The sequence below is a fragment of the Spea bombifrons genome, chromosome 1, assembly GCF_027358695.1.
Source record: "Spea bombifrons isolate aSpeBom1 chromosome 1, aSpeBom1.2.pri, whole genome shotgun sequence".
Taxonomy (NCBI): Eukaryota; Metazoa; Chordata; class Amphibia; order Anura; family Pelobatidae; genus Spea; species Spea bombifrons.
In genome coordinates this window covers 133581823-133600626 of record NC_071087.1, presented here as the reverse complement: position 1 = coordinate 133600626, position 18804 = coordinate 133581823, and the positions used below count along the sequence as shown (strand labels likewise).

Genomic DNA, 18804 nt, shown 5'->3' with positions numbered 1-18804 from the left:
CATTTTACTTTCCCTTCTGTTCAACATAAATACTCATCTATTCATGATCCTCTTGAACTCTTCTATCTTCTTCTCACAACTTGGTAGAATACTCTAGCTCTGAAGAATGTCTTTGCATAAATAGGGAGGCCCCAAATGCCTTACAACATACAAAAAATACTGAAGCAACTTCCTGACAAAAAGGCTGCAAAATAGGGCTCACTCTAGGAGCGTCTAATGGCAGCGAAAGATGTCATTGCCTGGTCTGAGTTGATGTCCGGCTGGTAAAGGCAACACCAAAACTCTATAAAGATAGAAGAAACAACCACCTGTGCGCACGGAGGGAACCAGGAGAAAAGGCCAAGCCATTGTTCTTTGGTTCATGTTCATTATGTTAAGCTCGATGCATTAAATCTTTCACGTGGTCAAGACAATTAACAACTGCCAAACAGAATGGTAGAAAGGGTCTGTCCTGTTAAAAGAACTCTTCATATACCTTGTTACCTTCTCATTTATCATGTTTTTCCCCATTCGATAGTTCCGGTAAAGCAAGAAAGTGCAATACAAAGTTTGCAATTATCCAACAGTATTTCAATGAGCTCAGGGACATGTAACATAATATAAGAACCACAATTTTGCTTCCAGTGGAAGATGCATCAGAGATTTATGCAATTGTACAATTTCAGCAGAAAATAATAGTGTGGAACTGATTTAGGTGCTAGCACATTGATTAAGTAAAGTATCCTTTTCATACCCAGGCAAGTGTAGGGTAATAAATAGCAGACTGATGGTAGTAATATAGAGCCTAAGATGTCTTTTTTTCCTTCCTTAAAGACCAAAAAATAGAGTGTGGAAATAAAACAGCATTTTCTTTCCTTTGAGAGTAAGTCTCACAAAATTACAAGAACAATTTGAATTAGTTCAGCTTCATATAATACATATCTCTATTGGGAATGGCATCCCAAAGAATGCAACCTTCAGAATTAATTGGAATTGTTTTTATAAAATAATGCTTGTTCACTAAATGACCAGTATCTTTGTGTATGTGCACACAAATGTTGTGTGTTTGATTTGTAGAATTACCATTGGTTACATTTCTACAAACACTGAGAACCAATACGACTCAAACAATATTGCCTTGTTCCAATCTATCGGCATATTGCCATTTTTTTTTTTTTTTTTTGCAAACCATTTTGGTTTATTTAATAAATACTTCCATACGTCATGAATTTTAGAAATAATCCCCCTTTTTAATTTGTGCACAAATTTTATTACATTTAGTATAACCTTATATATATAAATGTATACTTGCATTTAGTAAATAGATTATATTCTAATTGATGTAGCTTAATACATCCTCAGGGTTAAAGAAAGCAATTCTGCTTTTCCGATAGATAAAGATTTAAGGAGAGATAGGTATAATCCCAAACCCTTATATATATCATTCTATCTGTAAGTAAATGTACTGTTGATTTAATAAAAGATAGCTTCACTTGTGACAGTCTCTTTCCTTCTTGTGCTGATTTAAACGGGGAACTGTAAATGAAATGCCGGAATGCTGAAAACACATGTAATCCCTTCTGCTTTTCAATAATTCACACAGCAGCCTGCATGTAGAAACAGCTTGGTAACTCTTTCCGCCCTGGTAACCTTTGCCACGATGTGGCTGATTTCCCCAAATGATGCAGAAAAAAAAGAAACGACGAATGCAACTATTATACAGATAAAAGCAAACTAAATGGAACTAGGTGTAATGTTTTCTATTTCTCACTCACATGAGGATTGCTTACACAGTTGGCTAGTGTAAGCAAAAAGCACAACACACACATATAAATCAAATTCTCCTTGGTGGTTGCAAGCAATCATTTTATCCTACCTACTTAATTATCACCTCTCAGCCCAGACTGGAAGTGTAGCTGTGTCAAGGGGTCTAAGATCTGTTTCTTCATTGTCCTCCAAGGCATATAGTAACTGTCTTAGTGGCCATTACAAAAAAATTAATAAATAATGGTGTTTAGAGGTAGAATTAGTATACTGTTATTATTTGCCTTAGGTTTCCACTAGCATGACAAGGGATAATTTTACTTTAGCCCCAGGAGACTGTACCACTGGTCATTTATGTTAAATCTTTGTATTCTTGGTCTATTTTTGTTTTTATATTGCGGAATTGACGATATTATTCCTTACAAGGACATGCAGTGTTAAAGGTAATGTGTTGTTAATAATTTACAGCGTGATAGAGAATACAATAAGTCTGTCTCTGTCTGAAAGCTTGGAAATGTTATAATAAAAAATGTATAACATTTATTAAAAAGTCTTTATTTATGTCCCTTTGGTTTCACAATGGTGTAAACATTCTGTGAGTAAGACTTTGGGAGACTGTCCCGGGAATGAGGTTGATTAAGGGATTTGTGGTAGAAACTAAAATGTATATCTACAACAATTTTGCTTTCTGAAATGATAAAGTCAAGCAGCTGTCACAAAGGGAAACTGGGTAAATCACCTTAACATGCCCGTCCTCTGTCTTCCTTGGGTAATAGAAAGAAATGCATTCAAGGTAAAACAAGATTTTAAAGGCTAAAATACATAAAACAACATTAAGAATTAAAAAGCAAATAAAAATGGCCTGTATTTGAGAGACATTTTTTTTCTGGTGTATTCTCACAGATTATCTAGGAGCATGCCTGCAAAGTACCCGGGCATTTAGGTTATAAAGCATCATTTTATTAGTTTTAGAACATAACATTATCCCCTTTAGCCTTGCCTGTTTTGAAGGTGGTTTAAGCAGCCAAAAAAAGATCAGTATTAGTTACATTTACAAAAAAGAACTAATAGAATTTTGCCTTAAAAGACATACTGTTCTTAACATCCTTAACATCCGCTGTAGTCCGACCACAGGTAACACGGGATAATGTATAGGTAAATTAGTTGGTTCTCAAGACAAATTCCACCAAAATGACACAATTGTGAACCAAACAACTGAGGAAAAGGTAGCAAACAAGAAACTCTATTGGGAACTCTCCAAACTATGTACGGTGGTACCTTTATAGCTGATGCTTGGTGCTCCTATCATGATTTGATTTTTGAGACACATACCTTTTTCTGAAGTTGTATGTAAATAATATGTATTTATGTAACTTCCTCAATGTATACGCTAGCTCTAAGAAACAGAGCTATTTGCTCTAGATCCACATCTTTACATAAAGTTCCTAAAACCAGCCTCGGGTGAAATAAGAAGAGACAAGAATGGTCCTCGTTTAAATGAAGAGTTCCATTTAAATTGTCCAATCCCCTTCTCTTCCATTCCATAACCATGTCATATACATGGGCACACAGTTCTATACATTATATCAAGTGCAACATTAGATAACAAAGGGTTAAATATGAGATTGTTTTAGAAAGGCACAAAAAAAGATTGATATTGATTTTTGCCACAAATCCAGAATATATTATTTTGGATTATGAAAATTTTTTTCCCTACATTATTACAAATAGTATATAGTGCTTTATTAAATAGAAGTATGCAAAAACATTTAACAAAATCAGATAACCCTGGTGTGATAAATCAGAGCATTAATCGGCTGTGGCAGTTATATATTATGAGATACTACAGCCAATGCTGTAAGCTGTCTCTCTACAATAATACGACTTGCTTCTGGAGATTATGTGTACATTATAATGTCCGATAAAAATGGAACAATTTTAAATATCAGTTTTTATACTAACCAGAACAATGTCATTTTGTTATGTAGTATGTAACATAATGTGGTTTATATAGCATCTTATACATATGGAAAATAAAGTAGATTGTTTATGTATTACAGACAATAACCTGTATAGCCCTCAGTCAGGGCTAAACTAGGATTTATAAACATTTTTTTAAAATTTTTCTTTGCAAAATGAAAATATTCTTGTAATCACCATCACCATTGTAAACACCATATCATCGAAATTGTATATTAATGGTAATGTTGTTAAATTGCAATAAGTAAAACAAATTCATAGAATGATAAAAGCCATTCCCCACAGTTAGTGTTGTGAAACTCTGTCCTCGAGGGCTTAAATCTGTATATCTTTATTTATCTATAGGCTTACATTATACGTGGCTGAGCTTTCTGTTAAGTGTTATTTTGAAAACCTGGTGAATGCAGACCGCAGGGAGTTCAATACCTTTGTGTTTGTTTGTTGTAGAAATGCATTGTGAATCAAATCCAGTATTATTTATGTGCTGTGGATTTACTTAAATCCTACTTTTTTGGGTTTATTTTTTAACAATATGGGAAAGAATGATGAGGATAATGAGGAGTAAACCATTGTTTACATATTTATATGCAGTATGTATTAAAACTCAGATTTTAAGAAGAAAATCTTAAATTCTGTTTGCATAATTATTCATTTCTGTTTAGCTGTTTTTGCTTTGGTACTATTTCAGACATTTTTTGTTAGTTGGGTGGAGGAGAGAACTTTAGGACACAAAATTGAAGTGTGAGGAACTTCAGGGCAGGACATTTTAGTTATGTGAGTGAAATAATTCGGAGACATGTTGGTGTCCCTTTATTTTAAGCCAAATGTTTCCAAAAGGTTTTACTGGTTGTGAAACAAAAATTATAAGACATAAAGAGTTTTGATTTGATAAAAATATTTTGCTAAAAACTTTAGATGCAACACCTTCCCTTAGAGTGAAAATGATGCCTCACCTCTTTTAGCATTATTCATTATTCATCATTCATTTAGCAAATGCATTAGTTAAAACTACCTGTAGCCTGTTTTTTTTGCAGTCAATATAATTGTTTTCTATAGACAGGGATGTTGCAGTGAGACACTTCATCAGAAATGTATGTGTGCATTATACAGCATGACTCCTATCATTACATAGTGAGCCAGGCACATAGTAGTACAGCATTGCTCCTATGATTATATAGCAAGCCAGGCATAGACAGTAGTACAGCTTGACTCCTATCATTATATAGTGGGTCAGACGCAGACAGTGGTAGGTACAAACTCTAATGAATAACTCAAAATCATAAAGTGAAAAAGTAAAAAATAAACTTACACATATAAAGAAAAATAGGGTCAAACAATGAAACCAGAGAAGGTATATACACCTTCCCAATAATATTCCCAGCAAATTCACTCCCAAGGTCTGACTGTGTAATGCTCAGAGAAATTGCAAAAAACCCAGCAGTTGCATCTCAGACTCTACAGGACTCAGCATGTTAAATGTTAAAGTTCATATATAGCAAAGGATCACCGGAGCTGCTTATAAATGTGAACTCCACTCTGTAGGTAGCAACAATGAATATACAAAAAGCTCTCAATGAGAGAGACAGGGGAAACAGAGGAGTAGCTACTCACTGGATACAAATGTATCACCCTCAATCCTAAATGAGAAGAAAGTAGAAACATCAGCCAGGATAATAGTCAAAGCAGTTCTTTTCTTTATTTCTGGAAACACCGACAGTTTTTTCCAGAAAAAAAAACGTCCTTATCAAGGTGAAACATTTCCAAGCTTCCAACAGGACAACGATCCGGAGCACTCTAGCAAAGTCCAGACCTTAACCCAATTGAAAAGGTTGTTCTACGAGCTACTGAATCAAAAGGTGTACTTAGTTTTTCGCACATGGCTTCTCTATTTTGGCTTTATTTTTGTAGAATAAATCATGGCACAGTGTAATATGTCATGTGTCATCTGAGGTTGTATTTACCCAATTTTTAGGCCTGCTAAGGAGCAGGTGATTGTTGTTATATCCTGATATGTAAAACCATAAAGAGCATACTTTCTTTTTCACACGACTGTATGCAGCAGATAACTAACAGAAACTGGTAGCATGAATTGGTACACAAAGAGTAGTTCTTCAGATTAGTTCTCATACACTGTGCCGAAACATATGGGCATTAATCTGGAAGCTTATGTTACATTTTACAGTATAACAATTTTAACAAAACCTTTTCATCTATTGCTAAAACATGCCAAACTGATACCCTTTCTGTTTAGAAAGGAAATTAATTAATGGTAAATTATATACACACTAAAATGTTTCATTTTGCAAAAAGTTAAACAAATCCTAGTTTGTTTTTATGTTTTTTTGTATTATGTTATAAGAAACACTTGGATGCCTGGCCTTTTAGGTCCACTGGATCTTTTTGGAAAATAATGTCCATTTCAGGAAGTCTGATATTGGGGGGAAATCATTGTAGGAATCAAACTTGTTTTTCCCATAGAATGTAGCAAATAAATTAATTGAACAGTTACTTTTTCCTTTAGAAAAATATGACAAATTTGGTTTGCAGTTCCCACTTGGAGTCTGGGGTATGTTAACACAATTTCAGTCTGACAGATTGTTACAGCTGAGGAAAAAAAGGCTCATAAGTAAAAAGCGAAGGATATTTTTTACAAGCCTCAAGATAGAAGTGATTCAATTTAGTTATCATTTTTTACCACGTTGATAGCAGGTATGAAACCAATCATCTGGAAATCATATCTGCAGAAAGCAAAAAATACATGGCTGTTTGTAACAAAATGCAATATTTGTTGAAATTACATAAATCTGACTTTAGAATGTGTGTAGGTACTACATACTGATTTTGGAAACTTGTTAAAAATACCCGCATACAAAGTGCATTGATCGATGCTACATAGTATATTGCATTAGTTCTCATTATTATTATTATTATTGCCTTTTATTTATTAAGTGCCAACAAATTACACAGAGCTGTACAATTTCATTGGGGCAGTTAACACATACATAACATATGCATTAATACATACAGATACATAAGGAGTTGAGAACCCTGCCCGTGAGCTGCCATCTAGCCTTATGGTACTTTATACACAAAGATCCTGGCTTTGAGGGCCCTGCTTGTGAGGTTACAATCTAAGGGAGTAGTATTGGTTATTGAAACAAAAGAAGAGGTGAAAAGAGAGAGAGTAGTAGCTCCCTTGTAGCAGTAATTAGGGCTATGTATTTTCAGGATGTAAAAGAGGGTGTATAAATAAAATGAACAAAGAGATGGGTTTGTGCTTGGTTTCAGATGGTGGTTTGCGCAAGAGAAGATAGTTTTAGGTTAGAAAAATTGGGGGGTTATGGCTGTAGGAGACCAGATGGGGAGAGGATTAAGACAAAAGAATTAACTTTTCAAAGGTAAACAACAGTTGGCCAAAAAAGAAACAATGTCTCCAAGCGTTTTGATTCTTGCAAGGGCCGTTCTATAGATGGTAGTTTGCAGAGGGCTTGGGATGTTTCAGGAAAGCTACAAGAGGGGGAAAGATCTATATGTCAAAAATCAGCTAAAGATCCCTTTAACAAATTCAAGTGCAGTTCTCTCATGTTTGCTGGGTATGAGTGAATCAGTGTTCTACAGCCCTTAAAAATTCATAGCAAGGGGTAAACAATGTAAAGTATGCAAATAAAATTGTGTAATTAAAATTATAAATGCTTTACTCAGTTATGTAAATAGCTATTAGGTCAAAAAATCATAAAGAAGTCTTGATGAAGCTATACAAAACTCTCCAATTTTCTTTTAGGGTCCAAAATTTAAATGTCATGAATAAATGAAAGTTGAAGTGGAAATGCTAACGAGATAATTAAGTACACAGAAGGTCAATGTACCATTTGTTAACAGTGTGAAAAATAGCAGATTTCTATTCAAATCTAAAATCCATTAGTGCATTTGTAAATTAGGATTCATACTTCATGGATAACAGGGCATGATTGTAAATAATAGTTCCCACAGCCCACCTGTGATTTCACTGGGTTTTGACTGTAGTACAGCTATTGTTTAATAACCCGATGGTGCTGGGCACTTTACAGCCCTTGGGTGGCTGATTACTTACTGTTCTGTTTCTGCTCTGGGAGAGAGTCTGGGCGCTCTCCCTCTGCTGTGTGATACTAGCGTTGGGCCTCTCTGTTTGCTGGCCCCATTTTATGCTTGTTTGGGCCTCCCAGTCTACAGGACACCTGTTTGAGAACTGCCTGCCGTCGACCGGTTTGGGCATATGCTAGGACCTGACAGTCTACAGTTGACCGGTCTGTCAGCTATATTGCCCCTATTGCCCAGCTGTACACAGGATGTCCTCAGACAAGTATGTTATCCAAAGAGTCTTTTGTTTTTAAGAAGGCTATGTCTAGACCAAGTGTCCATCTTGTTGGAAATATGAAGCTATATTGTCTGACACCAGCAGAAAACTTTGTTTTGGTTCTTCCTTGTGAGGAACCTGGTTCGTCTGCAGCTGAGTCAGTTTTTTTCTGCGGACGAAATAAATACGCTGGGAGCAGTTAGATCCATGTTGGAATCAGAAGAGGATAAGAGTGTCTTCCAGGAGGCTGTTAGAAAACATTTTTTCCAGTGCATGATGCTCTTTGCAGCATAATCCAGAGAAGAAACCACCAGTCTCTAGAGGGTGTCGTTCCTCTGGTGGACTCCTGTTAGAAAAATGCTTATGTTATTATAAATATTATTGCTGACAAGGACAGTAGAAAATGTCTAGTCTATGATATATCACGAGTTGCGCCAACATATCTACTAAGAGGCGTAACCTGCTTAAAAAGTAACCAATCAGAATGATGCATGCAATTAGAAGCAGATAAGAAGTATAAGAAGTTATATAAACCATGTAATCCAAATACGTAATTAGACAACACTTCGGCTTTTGTGTGTTGTGTGCCTTGTCTCGATTATGCGCATAATCTAAATAAAGAAAAAACTTTTTCTGAGGAGAATTCGACCATTAATTCAACCAACAACTCCGTTTTCAGATCCCATGGACCATAAAATACAAAGGGCTGCCATGAAAGCTTTTCACCTGCAGCAGCTAGATTCAGACCAGGCATTGCTGTGGCATCTGTGGCCGGATCAGTCAGATATATCCATACAATATAACTAGGCAAGTTAATGTGGACTCTGCTTGGCAAGACTCACTTATAGACATTTTGATCATCTGTTCGTCATAGACCCACAACTCACTTGCATCATAACTTGGTTTACAGAAATGGTTAACTCTGTAATGTGAAACAATGCATTTGTTGTTCAAGGAAACATAATTTTGATTCATGGTGTGTGGCTTTTTTTTTTTGCCCATCTGTTGTAGGTACATGGTTACTAAAGCAACATTCATGCACATGACTGGCTGTGTATTTTTGGAAACATTGCCAGCTGTTTTATGGAAGTCCAAATACGGTTTACTGCATCCTGTACATTGTCAAACCTGACCCTCTCTCCCTACAAAAACATACCACAGAACAGGCTACAGTGCCATTAATCATTTATATGAAAACCTGAATCAGTTTGAGTCATAAGACCTTTTATATTCTTATGACACTAAAACAAAACACGTAGTCAGTAGATCTACACATTGTCTTAGTCACTTTGGCAGCAGTTCAGAAAATATTTTATGTATATACATTACACTGTCTGCCATTCTTAAGAAAAACTGTCCCAATTTCCAGGCACTGTCTTACCCAGCTTCCCTTTGTCCCTGTTTGGGGGTCCACTCCTACCTTGCATTTGGCAACTATTACCTCTAGAAAGCTCCAGCACTGGCTCTGGTGTGATATCCAGGTGGTCTAGTGAAACCCCCTTTCTGTGTGCATTGATTTCACAGGGAGCCCTTTCCTGCCAGTGATTGGCTGTCATCATCGGTGGGGCTATTTGGCACAGTAGACTATACCTTTTATCTCCCATTATTCCTGAGTATACTCTATACAGTGCATTCAAATTGTAAAATCGGGATACCTGTGTTGGGGTGAGTCTATGGATTTTACAACTTCATGGGCCAGTAAGGAGGGGTCAAAGAAACTACCTACGTAGTGCTTGATCTCTACTGCCTGTAAAAACATGGCAGAATGGTAGCTATGCCTGAAAATTGGTTAAAAAAAAAACAAAAACAAAAAAAAAAAAAAACAAGGACTCACAGGAGGTATGTCACTGACACAAAAGTAAAAAAATTCTTCTGAATATCTGTTAGAATATATGTGTTCTAGTACAAGGAGGAGTCCATTTTTAAGGTCTGCCTGCTTTTTAAACTAATTTTATCGCATCCAATTCTTAAAGTCATGATATGGTTGAAGATGATATAATTCTTGTACTGCATTTGACAGATGTCAAGGCATGGTTGGGTTAAAATGAAAGTGACATACAGTTGATTGACTTACCTGTGCCATAACACAGATTTCCTTTTAATGTTATCCTCTAAAGGTCACAGTAGATTACAGTCAGAAACCAGAAACATTAAATACATGTACTCCAGAACCTAAAGCCAGGCTTTTACACAGCAGGAATACTTGGTAATGCATGCTTAATGTATTGATATATATATATATATATATATATATATATATATGGGTTCTTGTAACTTTCTCATCCAGCTTTTTAGTTTAGGAACAAGTTTCCAGGTATTGCTACATTAACATACGTCCACTTGATGGTGAGCTAATGCATTATTGAATGTGCATAATTCAACGTCCTATAAAATGTTGCTGAGCAGAGATGCTAGAGCTACATGCACTTACCGACATCTTTTAATCACTACTGCCTGGGACAAGTTTGGGAAAGCATTCTATATTCACTAGGAACACACTTACTTATGTCTAGATATGAAGTATCAAGTAGCTTAGTTTTTATATACAGCGTTTTACATTAGCTAGTTGTGTGTTACAGCTGTATTTCATTTCAGTAACAGGGTTAAATCTGTCTTTAGCTATGAATTATGATTGGAATGTCCTACATATATATTAATGTTTCAATACTAAATCAACTTATGTTATTGTGAATGTTAACAATTGTTTTAGTAACATAGTAAAGAAAATAGAAATATATTCATGGTATTTTGCACAGTTAAAGTTAATGATCTCCGTTGGGTGTTCATTGCAATGTATATAGATTGAAAGTAAGTTCAACATTTTGTGTGGTGGTTTTTTTAGCTTTTATTTCTGTATTTTCTTGCATACCACACGTAAAATAATTCAGAATATATATCAAAATGTGTTCATTAAAAAAAAAACTTTTTATGCACAGTAAGCCCTCACCATAATCAAAACATGTTATCTTTAATGGCTGCAGGTGCTTTTTTTATGTGCTTGCCACTTGAAAAATCGTCTAGAATATCTTATTTCACTAAAGCACTCTAAAAACTCCTTATGAAATCCAACACAGACACTTTTTGTAAAAAAAAAAAAAAAAAAAGGCTTCTCACCAAGGGATCTTAAGGTTATTTTGCTGTATAATATTTACCACAAAGCCATTAGTGCTATCACATTGCCCAATATGAATATGTATTTATATATATACACATACATACACACACACACACATTAGTGTGAAAATGTTTTAGGCAGATGAGAAAAATGTAAAGTAAAAATGCCCTAAAAAATAGACATTTAATAGTTAAATTTTCCTCTAACAAAATGCAAAGTGAGTGAGCAGAAGAAAAATCTAAGTTAAATCAATATTTGGTGTGACCATCCTTTGCCTTTAAACAGCACACAGTGTAAAATAGGCTGTTCCTAACATCTTGAAGAACTAACCACAGTTTTTCTGTGAAATCAGGCAGCCCCACTTGTCTCTCTCTTCCTGTAATCCCAGACAGACTCAATGATGTTGGGATCAGATCTCTGTGTGGTATCCATACCATCACTTCCAGAATTGGGTGCAAACCAGATGCCTCCCTGATGGTATTGAATGATGGCTAAATATCTGTACTCCCAGGTATTGAGGAGACCATCAATTCTGACCCAATCCCCAAGTACATTTTAGAAATACAGCCCCAAACATGCAATGATCCTCCACCATGCTTCACATGGAAACACTGCTCTCCAGCCCTTTGGAGAACAAGCTGCCTTCTGCTACATCCGAATATTTCAAATTTTGACTCATCATTCCAATTAATTTAGGTACCACATTGCAAATTATTTATAAGCCTTATATGGGAGGCAGTGCCAAAGTACAAGTAATGACCAGGGTCATTACTTGTACTTTGGCACTGCCTCCCATATAAGGCTTATAAATAATTTGCAATGTTAAAATAGTTGATTGAGAAGGCAATGGTTCAGTGACATGAGACAGGAAGATGTAGTTAATGGTGTATATTTGGAGGAAGCTCTTGTCACTAAGTGGGGTATCTCAGGGATGAGTATTGGGATCCAAACCATTTCAGGATTTATTAGCACTATTAACCGTCTCCATGGTAAGGTGATGATTTGGCAAATGATACAAAGGTCTGCAACAGAGAAAACATTCCTGGTGAAACGAGGCAAAAGTAAAATATTTAAGTAAATTAAAAGAATGGTTGAGTGTGAGGCAACTGTAGTTTGATGTTGATAAATGTAAAATAATGCACTTGGGACCTAAACATTGCAAGGCATAATATAGCATCCAGAACACTGTTCTGTCAGTGACAGCAGAAGACAAGTGCATAGGAGTAATGATTTCTGAAGATTTAAAGTTAAGAAGGCAATACAATAAAGAGTTGGAAAAAGGCAAGCAGTGCCTTGCATTGTATACCTAGAAGTATTGGTACCAGCAGAAAGAGGTGATTTTGCCACTTTACAGATTTCTAGCTAGACCAAACAGACTATTGTGTGTAGTTATAGAGACCCGATCTCCAGAAGGATATTGACTTTTTGGAGGAGGGCTACCAAAATGGTGAAGAAATATAGGGAAACTGAATATGTGTGGCTTGGAGGAAAGAAGAGGGAGGGGAGATGTGATAGAGATTTAACAAAGCTTGTTCCAAAGGAGGAGAGGTGTTATAACAAAACATCATAATCCAAAACCTGAAGATCAGATGTTTCGATGCATTGTAAGGAAGCGTTACTTTACAGATGGGTGATAGATAAATGGAACAGCTGCCTAGCAGAAGCAGTAGAGGCTAATGCATTGAGGGAATTTAAACATGTATGGTGTCGGCTAGCACGAAGGACTGATTTAAGGTCTGAGTTATTAAACCCAGAAATATGGACAGACTAGATGGGCTGAATGGTTCTTATCTGCCATCAAATTCTATGTTTCTATGGCAAGACAAGGTGCCTGAAGGAAACTATTTGTAGTGAAAATAAATGGTTTCATAATTCCCTGGATTGATAATTAGAGGAAATGTAAATTTTTATATATTTTTCCCCATGGCTGAATTTATGTAAAAAATTAGGAACCAAGATAGAATCAATACAAACATGTAGGAGCCAGCAGTAAAATGTTGAGATCTGTGACTACATGGTCGTCTGGATTGTTTACCCCATACTATTCCTACTTTGTTTATTGAACAATTATTTTATTATATGATATATATTTATATACCACATTTACACAATGACTGAAAAGTATTGACCTTAAATTACTGTACATGTATATGTTTTGTGCTAATCCAATCATTCTTTTATTTTTTTAGGATCTGGAAAAAGTGTTCGTGGAATTTAACCACCAGGAGCTGTTGGAGTTCTATAACAAGGTGAGCTTTGTTCACAAAACTGCTTTTCTTTAGACCGTTTTTTTTATTACTGAACCTTTGCCCTATTCTGTCTCACAACTGTGAAATCTGCATGTATAAAGCACATCTGTTAAACTAAATAACTGTACTAGTGTTGCAATTATTAACATATGTACTGCTGGTGCGAAAATTCTTCTTCACATTTCAGTAGTATTATAGTTAATAATATTTACTTTTCCAGTAGCCATTTCATTTGATAGGGCCTTGATCAGTACCTCTTTAATATCATAAAAAATGATCATGTACCAGATAGAGCGATTTTTGTAAAGATAATATCTTTATTGACTTACTGAAATATAATGGATTGCAAGTTTAAAGGGCTGTCTAGGTCTCTTCTTCAGCCACCCGAAGCAGAACAAGATGTGGGCAGTAAAGTTTTTATCTTCAGAGGTGCCTTAGGCCTGACCTACTGCAGCTCCGCCATACTTTGTGATTAGGATCGGGATATGAATGTTAAAGACAAGTGGCACCTGCAAACAGTATGCTATGGGGGGGCTGTGTCTTTTAGACACAGTCCTCATAAGGTAAATGGGCAATTTGGGAGATCAGAGATCTCCTTTGCAATCAGCCCATTGAGCAACCACACACTGGGGAGATAACTCGCCTAGTTGGGTGACCTTGCTGAGAGACTATTGCCCTAGGTATAATCAGCCTGGGCTAGAATATGCCACTGGTTGTGAATACCCCCAAACATTTTAGTTGTCCAAACTAGAACACCTTTGTTGGGAGTGTGGTGTGCAGTTGATTATATCTGTCTGTGGTCTTCAGGTATCAGGCTCCAGTTGCATTGCAGTCTCTATGCGATGGCATTACCCTGACTTACACTTGAAGTTTAGAGAATATTCTCCTCTTAAATTATATGAAAGCAAGTCAATATTACATTACATTACATACATTACGATGCATATTTCACTTTAAGGTGTCTGCCGTCCATAGACGTAAATCAGAAACACATCTGTAATGACTATGTGCGGTGTTTGTCAACAGTATAGCAGAATATAAAAACATGCTTTTACATTTCTTTGGTGGAGCCTGACGGTTTTTCCATCTGCAGATTTTCTGCAATATAATGGCTTAAAACAGAAGCATTGACCCAGAAAGAATTCAAGAGTTTCCCCCCACAGTTATCCACAGAATGCAAGTTTGTTTTTACTATTTTGCAATAGTTTTACAGTGTCTAGGATGCTGTTTACTGTGACCTCCCACCTGAAATCAGACTAATACCCCTATGATCCTCAGCCACCTAAGCATGGTAGATATATATATATATATATATATATATATATATATATATATATATATATATTTATATAGTTTAAGGAATGTTGGCGATGAAATGTCAAGAGTGCAAGTTTCCTACCTGGAGTGGTTTATGATGTTATTGAGCGATTTTAGAATAAACAGCTTAAATTACATAGTTCATTAGGCTGAAAAAAGACATATAGTTTTTCAACTATTCCACAAACCCATATTTGTTTATCCAGAAGAAGGCAAAAATATTTTAAAGGAAAAAAAATCCTTCTTGTCTTCAAGGCACTCAACCTGGAAAAGCATTACCTTATCTTCTCGTGATAACCTGTATGCATTGCATATGTAGAAAAACATCCAACCGTTGAATATATTGATTGAACTGGCCAAAACAATGTCATTTCTTAATGAATAGACAGTTACTACAAGGCTTTGTATTATATGCCATTCACATTAAAATATGTATTCAAGGAGTTCACGAGCAAAGGCTGATGTTTATTCGTATAGGAGATTTTTTTAGTAGAAATTCAGGGCAGATACTTGGGACTTTGATCACCAGTCATTTCAATGGTAATATCAGTTTTTGAACTATATTGACTATTTTCTTGTAAAAATAATTATATATAATTTTCTGCATAGATTGTACACTTAATTTCCTTCTTTACATAGAACCTTAATTTACCTCTCTACGCATAGAAGATTAAGCACAATCAAAGGAGAAAATCTTGTTCTGCATCACGGTACAGCCTCTTCTATAGTGCCAAATGAGAAACAGTAATTTGCCATTAAAAAAAAAAACAGGTGTTCAATTCTCTGAAAAGCTTGAATATTCACATACGCTTCACATTTAAATGGCTTCTTATGAAATAGATATTTTGAGATTTAGTTGCTTTTTTAATAACCCTACACAAATAAATGTAATATGCACAGCGTCAGACACTGTTCTGTTTGTGTGTGTAAATAATCCTTATACATGAATTCTTTTCTTTCTTTTTCTTCTTAATAGCTGGAGACTATCCAAGCACAGCTGGATTCCCTTACGTGATGTCTTAAAGACGGGTTCCTCCACTGCACTCCTGCCACCTCATTATTTTGTATTGAAGATAGATTGGAAAGCTGTGTTTGCTAAAGAAATCAATGGGCTGCTTCCTGTTAAAATTATATGGCTTATCTACACTTAGACTAGCAACATTAGCCAAGGGATATCAGTGTGAAGAATGCCTACAGCCTAATTTCCTTTCTGGTCAAATTTTATGAATACAAGTTACATTAGGAATCCATTTAATAATACAGAAAACAGAAGCTTATTCTTCTATTATTGCAAGACAAAAGAATATTCATCACAATTATTTCCATATAAAGTACATAAGGCCAATATTTACAAAGCATTGCCCTGGTTTTCATGGTTACCATATCACATTTAGATATCTTCTCTGATTATTCTTTATAAATATGGCTCAGTGTCTACAATATATATAGGACAGAAGAGTCAAAAGGTTGCTCTCCAACTACTAGAACTCCCACAAAGTTCTGCCAGCAAGTCCAAAGCAGCTGGAGTGCTACCTTTTCACTAAACCAATGCAGAAAATACTTTGGATACCTTTGTTGAACCATTTTGTTGGTTAATCTGTTATTTTCTTTCTCAAGTGAAAAAATAATATTTGGTGTTTTATCAACAACATCAATCTCAAACACTTAATTAAATCCCAATTTAGTTGGATATTTTCAGAAGGATCTTTGCTACTTCTGTTGCACATCAAGAAGAGGTACTGAGGTCATTCAAAATAAACTGTATATGCTTTCAAAGAAGCAGTTCTTAAACTGGTCCTTGAGGATACCTAAAATCCAGGGTTTATGTCCAGTACCGAATGGTGCTTAACCTGTGATAAACCTGTAAATGCTCTGCAAATAATGTTCCCTGAGGACTAGTTTCAGAACCAAAGCAAACATTCATACATTTGACATGTGTGTTCACTTCACTGAGCGCCTTCTGTGTCAAAAGCAGCTACAAAATATTTGTACAGGAAAGTAATGCTTTCTGGTCTCTGGCATATTTAACCCTTTAAAGGACAACGACAAAATGGGAGGTAGAGCTGTTCATGTTACATAAAGCATGAGTGTTACCTCTTATCCAAAAATTATTAGAACCTAAAGAAATGTTAACATGATGGCATTATTACTGTTGCTTGTAGTGAAAGTGTATAAGCACTGAATGTCCCCATGGCCAGCTAGAATGCCACCATAATAAGCAAATCAATATCAATATTTCATTGTCTGCAATTATTGATCAATTACGCGGTTTGCATCTATATGGAGAAAAACTGTTCCCTCAAGTATTGAAATTTGCCTCCCAAACATTACATTTTCGGTTCTAATTGTATAATACGGTTGTAGTTAAGTAGTTTAAGCAAATAGCTCAATATCTCTTGACATCAGGAAAAAAAAGCAGTCTCTGTTAATGTGGTTTAGATTTATTCATTTTATGGATTTAGAGGAATTGTGAACATTACCAATACTTTCTGGTTCATTTTTTTCAAAACTGTTCCTATGTTTTTCTGCAAGCTCTTGTTTCTGCCTTACTCTGCCCAAGGGGTTTCATCCATCCAACAAATGGACTGTGCGAATGTATGAGGTCTGAAAATTTATACAACCATATCTCTGTCTCTTTTTTATGAATCATAACTATAAATGAATCTACATTACAGCAGAACTCAATTGTTATTGCTCAGAAATATAGCGTGGATGTTTACCTCTTATCTTCAATGATCTTTCCTCAAGGCTAGTGCTTTGAAATAAAATAGTGTTGAAGGAATGAAAAATCCAAGCTGTGTGTGTTTTACTATACAGTATTTCTCAGTTCCAAAACAAGCATAGATTTTACGGAAACCTAATCAGACTCAACAGTTATTGGTGTAACAACAAAGTGTTTTTCTGTTTACAAAAAAAAAATGACATAAGGAAGCACTTGGTCCTCGAAAAAATCCCTAAAAATACTGTCCTTGGGTCCTGCATTATCTCCTTGTATTCATTGTTTCAAAACATCTTCTGAGCTCTCTGATTGAGGAGAAGAGCCAAGGTGTGACATATCCTGGTGCTCCACTACTTTGAGACCTGCAGGAAAAGCAGACCTGTACAGAAAGAAGCAGTCCCCGCTTTTCAAAAAAAATATAATAAAATATATACTTTTTAAACAAAAACTTTTCCACTATATTAATAAAGGAACACCTATGATATCATTAGGGCTACCAACTAGTTACAAAAAAAGCTGCAAAGGCCCCTAAAGGTCTTTAGTCACGTTATGATGTTCAAGGAAAGAGCAGTGCTAAAAATGGTGTATTAGGGGCTCATTTGAAAGTTTAATTTCCTTCCAAACATAAAAACTATGCCTGCAGAGTGTTCCTGTACAGAGTGAGGTCATCTCTATGACAGTATGTGTGACTCAAAAAGGACCAGACCCCTTACAACCTTGGTTTGGTGGTGTACCGCACCCTCCCAACTGTTTTATATGCCCTTAGAAATGAGTGATTTATGCTGGAAAGGTGCAATAGTTCCTACCTGTGCAAGGGGCGCTCTTGCCCAATTTGCAACCTTTTCAGACCCCAGTTTTGGCCAGCGACTTAGTTGACCTATCTACTCACAAACACAAACTACTTGGAAAGAACATAAAAAATTGCAAAAACTGTTGGAAATTATGTTATATGATTAACAATATGATTTCTTGTTGAGCTCAAACTGTGATGAAATGCTAAAGAACCATTGAACAAAGAAAGTGGCAAACCCTTACTTTATAGCAACTTTATAGCAACTCCCATGAAATAATGGGTTCTGTGTGACAACACACCAATTTAAAATCAATACAGCTTAAATATAACCATCCTTATGGATTAGTGATTAAACACTTCATGGGGGGACGTTCTATAGCTTAACTTGTCTTTTGTTGGCCAACTATCCTCTGAAGGTTACCGCTGCATCGCTTGGAATTAGGCCTTCATAACTAATGAAAAAAGTTATTAAACATATCTTCCATTATCTAACAAACATTGATATGATAAAAGCAAATATTTTATTAACCGGGTGCTTTCATTTTATTATGTGTA

At 35.6% G+C, this 18804-nt stretch overlaps 1 protein-coding gene across 1 annotated transcript in view; it reads left to right on the top strand.

Annotated features, from left to right (window-relative positions):
• Positions 1-16251, top strand: part of COMMD10 (COMM domain containing 10) — a 160943-nt gene extending 144692 nt beyond the window's left edge. The window contains exons 6-7 of the mRNA XM_053474208.1: positions 13361-13420; positions 15714-16251. Coding sequence (XP_053330183.1) covers positions 13361-13420; positions 15714-15752 — 99 coding nt within the window. The 3' untranslated portion in view covers positions 15753-16251. The remainder of the gene's footprint in view (positions 1-13360; positions 13421-15713) is intronic.
• Positions 16252-18804: the final 2553 nt, after the last annotated feature.